At 40.0% G+C, this 9,978-nt stretch overlaps 1 protein-coding gene across 1 annotated transcript in view; it reads left to right on the forward strand.

Annotated features, from left to right (window-relative positions):
• The window catches only part of kpna5 (karyopherin alpha 5 (importin alpha 6)), a 47,729-nt gene that overhangs the window by 33,227 nt on the left and 4,524 nt on the right, over positions 1-9,978 (forward strand). Inside the window, exons 11-13 of the mRNA XM_072251634.1 lie at positions 885-1,010; positions 2,720-2,847; positions 7,574-7,752. Of these exons, the coding sequence (XP_072107735.1) occupies positions 885-1,010; positions 2,720-2,847; positions 7,574-7,752 (433 nt within the window). The remainder of the gene's footprint in view (positions 1-884; positions 1,011-2,719; positions 2,848-7,573; positions 7,753-9,978) is intronic.

Genomic DNA, 9,978 nt, shown 5'->3' on the forward strand with positions numbered 1-9,978 from the left:
ATCATCTTCCAGCTGTCCCCCTTCCCTTACCCCCACATTTTTAATCTGGCATCTCTCCCCTTCCTTTCCAGTCCTGAAGAAGGGTCTCGGCCCGAAACGTCGACTGCTTATTAATTTCCAGAATCCTGACCCGAGTTCCTCCAGCATTGTGTTTCTTTGGATTTCCAGCATCTGGTTATGATCTTGTCTGTGTCCTCTTAACTGCCACATCAATTCCACAGACATTTCTAGCTTGAAAAAGAATGCATCATCTTTAAAAGAAACACAAAGATCTGGACTGATGTATCTGTTTAAGGGAGCTCTTATTTGCTTCAGTTGAAATATTAAGCCAATGTCTGCCTTTTTGTTTAAGAATGGGCTTTTGCCCTGGTGTACTAGTCTAGTAGTTCGTCTTCTCAACCAATGTCATACAAATAAATTTATGTACTTATTCAGTTGAATTTGGTGCAAAATGGCTGCCTGGTTTCCAAACATAAATAGTTTTACATTTTATAATGAATAAATAGTTACACTTCAAAATCTATTGTACAATATGTGGTTTGAGATGAGTAAGAAGCATAACTTATGGGATTTGACTTTTTATGGAGAGGATTTCCTGCTTCTGTTAATTTTATCGATAATAAAACCTCATTATTCCTGAATTTCAAACAATTTTGATGTTAGTAACGAAAAGCAAATACCATTGCAAGTTCTGCATCCGGTAAGGGACACACTTGTGCAGGTGAGCTGTCATGTTTGACACTGAAAATAGAAATTAATAGTATCTTTTGCATGAGGACTAAATAATTTTGTACGTGTTTCTTTCTCTGCCTAGTTGGAGTTAATAGGTTTTGGGTAATTTTATTTACGTGCTTCACAAGTAATTAGATTATTGCTTTCCGTAGGTAATTTTGAACTGTTCTGCGTTGCCCTGTCTCCTTCATTTGTTAAGCAGTCCTAAAGAATCTATAAGGAAGGAAGCTTGTTGGACAGTTTCAAACATCACTGCAGGAAACAGAGCACAAATCCAGGTATTTTACTTTTACTTTTATTTTGTATTTGCAAAGGTAATGCAAAGCCTGTTAACATGTTGTCTTAATTTAGAGCCTTTAAGAACACTTCAACACAGGAACAGGCCCTGTAGAAGGTTACTAAAGGTCATTCTATATTGTGACTGCAACAGGTTCAGTGGTAGATTGGCCAGCTCCAGTTATAATGGGCAGTGTAACTTGATCCACTCATAATTTAATCTGTTTAGAACAGAATAATTGACAGATAAGGATCAAAATAACACTTATTTTGGTGCTAGAATTACTTTGTGGTACTTAATAGCTAATAAGTTACTTAAATGCAGGCTTTAGTTTGTGTACACTAAACTGTCACAAATAGTAAAGTTGATATTATTAAAACTGGTTTAGTAGCGTTGATTGAAAGGCACGCAGTGGCATCAGATATTGGCGTGATCCAGTTCTGCAGAGGCGCAAGGCATCTTTCGCACCATTCAGTTTAATGTTTTGATCTTCAGTTCAACATTGCTACTCAAGTATCTACTGAGGTTTTTGTGCTTTTTGAAAACTCAGCTTTCCAAATTCAAACTCCCTACATACAGTACTGTGCAAATCTGTAAAGTGAAGATGCTTTCAAAATAATGAAATGAAAAACTTCTAAATAACAAATTATTATAAAGAGCAGGAAACAGTTTTTAAAAATCTGAAATCCATATTTGGTGTGACCCCTCCTTTGTCTTTTAAAACTGCAGATCTCTTGGGTACACTGTCATGCATTTTTACTAGACTGTTCCAAGCATTTTAGAGAGCTTGCCACAGTTCTTCTACAGACTTTGGCTCTGACTCTCCAGGTTATCCCAGACAGCCTCTGTTGAGAACAGGACTCTGGAGGCAGTACCATCTGAAACCATAAAAAAATCTTGGGGGCCTATGACTTTTGCAGTACTGTGGCTGCATCTCACTAGCTCGCAACTTGTTTTGCAACATGCGGCTGTGTCTTACAAATTTCATTGTTCAAAGAAAAACATTTATAAATATACCTCAAAAGAAACTTGTGCTTTATTTTTTAAATACAAAAGGTAAAACAAACACAAATATTATCAAGCAGACTTTGAAACTAGTCTGGACACAAAGCCCTTAATTAGTTGGGAAAAATACTGCGTAGACTACTAGTCAGTCACTACTCTTGGGCAGTTAAGGAAATGGGGAAAATTGTTTTCATGTCTTTCATGTCAGTTAGGAGATGAGCAATGCTGGAGGACCTCAGCAGATATCTATCTGCCAACATAAAGTAGCTCTGTAGAGTAGATATTTCCAACGAAAGATGAACATGTTATAAACATGAGATTCTGCAGATGCTGGAAATCCAGAGTAACACGCACAATGCTGGAGGAACTCAGCAGGTCAGGCAGCATGTGTGAAAAGCAGGAGTTTGCAACCTGGGGTCCATAAACTCCTTGCTTAATGGTATTGGTCCATGTCATTTTAAAAAGAAAAGGTTGGGAACCCCCGATGGAAAGGAAAAGTAGTCAACATTTCAGTTCCAGACCTTTCATCAGGACTGTTTTCATCCTTGTGAAAACTTCTGATTGCAAACAAAATGTTGGCATTTGCAAAGGTCACCTTTAATAAGGAGTGATGAGACCGGACAGAATTTTGCTTTGAGCAAGCATTTCTTTAACCATTTATGTTGAGTCCTAATTAACATTTCTATTCTGTTTTATACTTAACAGGCAGTAATAGATGCAAATATTTTCCCAGTGCTAATTGATGTCCTTCAGAAGGCTGAATTCCGCACCAGAAAGGAGGCTGCTTGGGCTATCACAAATGCAACTTCTGGTGGAACTCCAGAACAGATCAGGTAATTCTAACAACAGATGATAAGTGTGCATACTTTTTCCAACAATTTAAGTTTTTAGTGTAATCATATGAAAAATTGTTTTGTTTTTTGGCTATTTGTAACACTAGTTTTACAGTTTCTGGAAGTTGCTGCAGAATTGAACTTGTAGTCTGGCTAGTACCAAGATTTCCAGAAGGTACTTAAGTACTTTGTCCAAAGATTCTAGCATGGATAAAGCAGTGGCTGATTGGCAGGAGGCAAAGAGTGGGAATAAAGGGAGCCTTTTCTGGCTGGCTCCGGCGTCTGGGAGTCTGTGTTGGTACTGATTCTTTTTATATTATATGTCAAAGATTTGGATGATGGAATTGATGGCTTTGTTGCAAAGTGTGCTGACTGTATGAAGATGAGTGGAAGAGCAGGTAGTTTTGAGGAAGTAGAGGCTACAGTGGACAGATTACGAGAATGGGCAAAGAAAGGACAGGTGCAACACAGTGTTGGGAAGTGTATGGTAAGGCACTTTGGTAGAAGAAATGAAACAGTGGGGACTGTTTTCTAAATGGAGAGAAAATACAAAAAAATTGAGGTGCAAGGGGACTTGGGAGTCCATAAGACAGGAGAAGAATTAGGCCATTCAGCCCGTCAAGACTGCTGCCCCATTCCGTCATGGCTGATCCCGGATCCCACTCAACGCCATACCCCTGCCTTCTCGCCATATCCTTTGATGCCCTGACTAATCAGGAACCTATCAAATTTTGCTTTAAATATACACACAGACTTGGCCTCCACTGCAGTCTTTGACAGAGCATTTCACAGATTCACTACTCCCTGACTAAGAAAAGTTCCTCCTTACCTCTGTTCTAAAAGGTTGCCCCTCAGTTTTGAGGCAATACCCCTCTAGTTCTGGATATCCCCACCAAAGGAAACATAGGAGTCCTTTTGCAGGATTCCCTAAAGGTTAATTTGCAGGTTGAGTCAGTGGTGAGGAAGGCAAATCTGATGTTAGCATTCATTTCAAAGGGACTAGAATATAAAAGTAAGGATGTAATGAGACTTTATACAGCAGTGGTATGGTCTCACTTGGAGTACTGTGATCAGTTTTGGGCCGCTTATATTAGAAATGGATGTGCTGAAACTGGAGAGGGTTCAAAGGAGTTTCACAAATTATTCCAGGATTAAATGGCTTGCTATTTGAAGAACGTTTGATGTCTCTTGGCCTGTATTCACTGCAATTTAGAAGAATGAAGGATGACCTCATTGAAACCTATTAAATGGTATAAGGTCTTGATGGAGTGTATGTGGAGAGGATGCTTCCTATGCTGGGAGTGTCTAATACCAGAGGAGACAGATTCAGAATAAAGGGGTGTGTTTTTACAATGGAGATTTGGAGAAATTTCCTTAGCCAGACAGTGGTGAATCTGTGGAATTCTTTGCTACAGGCAGCCGTAGAGGTGAAGTTTTTATGTATATTTAAGGCAGAGTTTGATAGATTCTGGATTGGTCAGGGCATGAAGGGATATGGTGGGGTGGAGGCAGGAGACTGGGGCTGAGAGGGAAAATGGATTAGCCATAATGTAATGGCAGAGCAGACTCGATGGGCCAAATGGCCTAATTCTGCTCCTATATCTTCTAAGTCCGTTATCAAAGGTTATATAACATATCAGTAACATCTCATCTCCTAGAAGGTTTGAATAGAACAAAAATGTAAAGTTCAAAGTGAGCTTACTATCAATGTACATATGTCACCATATGTAACCCTGAGATTCATTTTCTGTTAGGCATACTCATAAACCTATAGAGTAAAAACCATAACAGAATCAGTGAAAGACCACCCAACTTGGGTCTTCAATCAGAAGTGCAGAAGGCAAGCTTTAAATACAAAAATAAAGAAATAATAATAAATAAACACTGAGAGCATGAGATGAAGAGTCCTGGAAAATGAATCCATTGGTTGATGGGGCAAGTGAAGTTGGGTGGAATTATCCCCTTTGGTTCAAGAGCCTGATGGTTGACGGGTAGTAACTGTTCCTGAACCTTGTTGTGTGGGAGCTGAGACTACTGCAGCAGTGAGAAGAGAGCTTGTCCTGGTCTGCTGAGGTGATGGGGGAAATAATTTGTGAAGAGCACGAGTCTGCCTAGTGACCTAGAGTTAGTTCAGAATTGGCTTGTCTACATAGGACAGGTGGAGGGATGATATCCCAGCTGGAGGTCTGTGACCACTGGTGTTCTGCAGGCATCAGTATTGGGATAACTTGGACAAATGTTGAGGGGCTGGTTACTAAATTTGCAGATGACAAAGACACTAGTGGAATTGTAGACAATGAAGAAGGTTGTCAAAGGATAAATGAGAAAATCTGATAAAGGGTCTCGACCCATCATTCTGTGTGTGTTGTCAAAGGTTAAGAGCAGGATATAGATAAGTTAGATATTGTCAGAGAAATGAAAGATGGAGTTTAATCTGAAGTTTCTCTTTGGGAGATCCCATGTAAGGAGAAAGTACACAGTAAATGGCAGGACACCTAATGTCAGAGATGTACAGACAGGCCCAAGTCCACACCTCTCCTGAACATCTAACTCATGCAGACAGCTCCAAGTCCACACATGAACATCTAACACAAGTAGATGGGTCCAAATCCACACCTCTCCTGAAAGTGGAAACAAGTAAACAGGTATTAGCTAGCACTGTTTGCCTTTTGCACACTGATTGTCCGCCCTGTTGGTGTGATTCTGTTATGGTTATTGGATTTATTGAGTATGCCCACAAGAAAATGAACCTCAGGATTGTATGTGATGACATACAAGCACTTTGATAATAACGTTTGCTTTGAACTTTATTTTTTACACTGAGTAGTATGTGCCTGGACCATCTTTCCGGGGTGCTGGTGAAAGCAGATACGACAGTGACGTTTCAGAGACTTTTAGATACAGTCCATATGTGAATAAGGGATATGGAACAAGTGCAGGCAGAAGAGATTATTCTAATTGTCATGACGTTTGGCACAGGTTTTGTGCGCTGAAGGGTTTGTTCTGTGCTATATTGATGTATACGTGTTTTTTTTTTTGCCATAGAGCCTTACTATTAACCGAGGTTGGGAACCTCTGCTCTTGCAACTCAATGCACATAAATACGTGTGTGTGTGCTCGTTCTCCTATCAAATTCCTATTAAATACTCCTGTTGGCATGTAATCCAATGCCCTTTAGTTCTTAATTCTCCAACCTTGGGGGAGGGGTGGAGGGAGGAACTGCACATTCGCCTATCTATATCTCTCATCATTTTATACATTTAAATGGTCTCTTGCGATAAAACTGACTTCCACGGTTTGGGAACTCCATGGTAGCTGCATTATAACCAATGCAAATAGTGCTAATTCGTCAATTGCTTTATGTAGGAGCCATGTATCTGTATTTTGTCTATATTGTGTGTTGCATGTTTATTATGGTAGTTAGTCATGTGGGTTGGGGTGTAGTAGATGCAAAAAGCTTACTGACATATTCACGCTTTGTCTTTAGTTCAGTCTAGTTTGCGTAGAGATGGGGAGTGGGCAGGGGGTAATATCTTTTTTTGTTGACTGCTTAAAATCACTTAAATTCATTTGAATATTTCTGAATACCTTTAGAAATGCTTGACTTAAGTACGTTTAATACGCTAAGACTGTTCATATCACTAGTTTTAGTTTCATTAGCGTTTATCGCTTCAAGATATTTTGTTTTGGTAGTTTAATAAAAGATGGAACATATTCTTTGACTTTGAAGTCTTGTTATTGGATAGCACATCATACAATATCAAACCCACCCCCCGTACTTATCTCTAAGTGGTTTTGATTTGTTCAAGTAACTGCTATACGTGATACCCAATTTGCATTATACAAATGATCTATGGAGAACTACCCGTACTGTGTGTCCATTTCTGAATTGTTTTATTCACTGTTGAGCAATATTTGGGAACTGTTTTCAGGTCGCAATGTTTCATCTTGCCATCAGGAGTGGAGCTGGTTTAATTTGGCTTTGATGTTGGGAGCATGGGCTGTTGCTTAAAACCTTAGCACAGACTGCAAAATTTAGTTACTGTCTAGTCAGTAATTTTAGGTAATTTAATCTTCAATTGTGTTTCAGTGGCATCAAGTTCAAATTGACACTGATCAAATTTCACATATAAAATAAAATTCATGAATACAAAACTGTTCCTTCTACTCTGTTAATTATCTAACATTTCTTTGTCTACCTTAACAAAAATTGAATGAAGTAGGATAATATTTTTTTCAGATCTGAGCTTCATATTATTGCTAGAAAGGAGTGTTGTGAATGCTTGTTATGAATGACTGAATTTGTATTTAACATGTTTAGTTGACTAGTAAATTTGGAACTTTAAGCCGTCTGGTAGTGCAGTAGCATCAGCAACGGACTTCGAGGCAAATGGTCCCAGGTTCTAATCGGGCCAGCTCCTTGCACACTTTTCATCCCTGATGGGTTGAGCGTCGAGCTAGCAAGTCAGCCACATTTTAAAAAAAACAAATGCTAAAGAAACAACAAGGTTGCTGCCCAATGTGCCACAAGGGGGATGCAGGGAGAAACAACAAATTTGGAACTTTACTAGGTGGGACAGGAGAACTCTATTTAAATAAAGGTGCTAAGTAGCTCGTCTTTGAAAGTAATGTTTGCCTTGCAGTGCTCAGTTTGAGAATATTCAGATTTGCTTAAGTGATTTGTTGCTGAAAGCATTTAACTGGAACTTTTTTGTTTTCTTCAAAGGTATTTGGTGGAACTGGGCTGTATCAAACCTTTGTGTGACTTACTCACAGTCATGGACTCCAAAATTGTCCAGGTTGCTTTGAATGGATTGGAAAATATTCTCCGGTTAGGAGAACAAGAGGCCAAGCAGAATGGAACCGGTATCAATCCGTATTGTGCTCTCATTGAGGAAGCCTATGGTGAGAAAATTACTGAAATGTCAAGTAGAAGAGAAAATGAATATCTCATCAGATAATCTTGTTGATGTTGGATGTAAACCAAAAATTTGAGTGTTCCTTTGACCTTTCTTAGCTTGATATGTTTCTGAGCATTTGTTGAATTAGCTGTATTCAAATCTTGAATCTTATTTTCAACCACAGACTGGTGTGTTATAAGTTCTTCCAGCCACGTGGAAAGGGAAAGAAACTTTGGCCAGTAACAAATTAAGATAAAGGGCCTAACTGAATATTTTTTAAAATATTGTTTATCTAATGTAATTGTACTTTGCTTAATGTCATTCATGTTTCTCAATGTCAGGAACAGCTGTAATGTTTCAATGGCATATGAAAACATGACTGAATCAATTTCTATTCATCTGACAGTTGATGCATTAGTATGACCACTTTCTAACCAAAGGTAACCTGTTGTACTGTGAAGCTATTATCAATGCCTTTGCCTCCTCGCATTAAATCAGAGGTTCCCAACCTGGGGTCCATGGACCTGTTGGTTAAAGGTAAGGCTCCATGGTATAAAACAGGTGGGATCCCCTGCCTTAACCTATGCCCTCTAATTCTTGATTTCCCCAACCCTGGCAAAAAAACTGAATGCATTCACTCTGTATACCCTTGATGATTTTATACATCCTTATAAGATCACCTCTGTCTCCTGTGCTCTAAGGAATAAAGTTCTAGCTTGTCCAACTTCTCTCTATAACATTCTCGTAAATTTTTCTGATTAGACCCTTCCGATTTACTAACACCTTTCTTATAGCAGGGAGACTAAAACTGAACTCAGTACATGGTCCTGATGAAGAGTCTCAGCCCAAAACATTGACTCTTTATTCCCATCCATAGATCCATAGAGGCTGCCTGACCTGCTGAGCTCCTCCAGCACATTGTGTGTATTGCTACAGCACCCCAAGTGCAGCTTCAGCCCGCTGTACAATGTCACCATGACCTCAGTGCCCTGGATACTGAAGGCCAGCATACCAAAAGACCACGCTGTCTACCTGTGACTCCACTTTAAGTGAACCATGTACTTGTCTTCCAAGATCCCTCTGTTCTACAACACTCCTTGGATTCCAGGCATATACAGCCTACTACAGCCACTTTCCTTTAATCATGACAGTTGAGGAATAGCGGGATTGTGCTTTGAGAACATTGCAGGCAAATCCAGTCTTGGCATAGTGCCATCAATCTTTACATCTAGAAAGAGCTGAGATGCTGACGCCTCCAGTATTAGAATGCTCCAGTAATGTCCTGGAGTGCCACCTAGATTTTTGTACTCCGAAACGCTCTTGTTCAAATTAATTTCCCTTTTTCCTTATTTCAGGGGAGGGAACGTCGACTTAGACCATGAGAGGCCTGTGTTGGGCATTTTCATGCCTTACAAGGTGCAGATTGGAAGTCTGTGTGGGGCGCCACTCCTCGCACAGACTGCCACAGCTGAGGCATGAACTAGCAACCTTGAGATCACTAGATGAATGCCTTATCCACTTGGCCACATGCCTTATTTCAGAAAGGCCATTACATTAGCAGTGAAACCTTCCCCAGGGTGTTACACTTATATCCCTGCAATGTAATGTCTTATGTCCATCAATTTCTCCTTGGCCTCCATTTACAATGAGGGGTAATTAACAATGGGTGAAAAAGGACTAGTGCTTTCCTGGCATATATGATGAATCAGAATCCAGCCGTATCAATTATAACTGATGTCTTAATGACAAATTCCACCATTCCTTGTGAAGGTGGCGGGTTTGTCGTCAAAGCACCGGTTGTAAGTGATACCTGTATCTGGCTGGAAGCCAGAGAAGAGTTTATTTAACAATGGTCAGATAACCCAGTTGCACAGTACCAAGTCCCAAGTCAGCACAAGTTATTTGGTAAGCACAAGAAATTTTGCAGATTCTGGAAACCTTGAGCAACACACACAAGATGAAGGATCTCAGCAAGTCAGGTGGCATCTGTGGAGGGGAATAATCTGTCAACACTTCTTCAGACCTTTACCTCTTCTACCTATCCCCTCCCAGTTTCTTGCTTCATTCTCGACCCCCTCCCACTCAGTTGGTCTCACCTATCGCCTGCCAACTTGTACTCTTCCTCTCCCCCTCCATACACCCCCACCTCTTATTTTGGCTTCTGCCCCTTCCTTTCTGATCCTGATTGAGGGTCTCAGCCTGAAATGTTGACTGCTTTTTCTCCTCCATA

Source organism: Mobula birostris, chromosome 2 (assembly GCF_030028105.1).
Source record: "Mobula birostris isolate sMobBir1 chromosome 2, sMobBir1.hap1, whole genome shotgun sequence".
NCBI lineage: Eukaryota > Metazoa > Chordata > Chondrichthyes > Myliobatiformes > Myliobatidae > Mobula > Mobula birostris.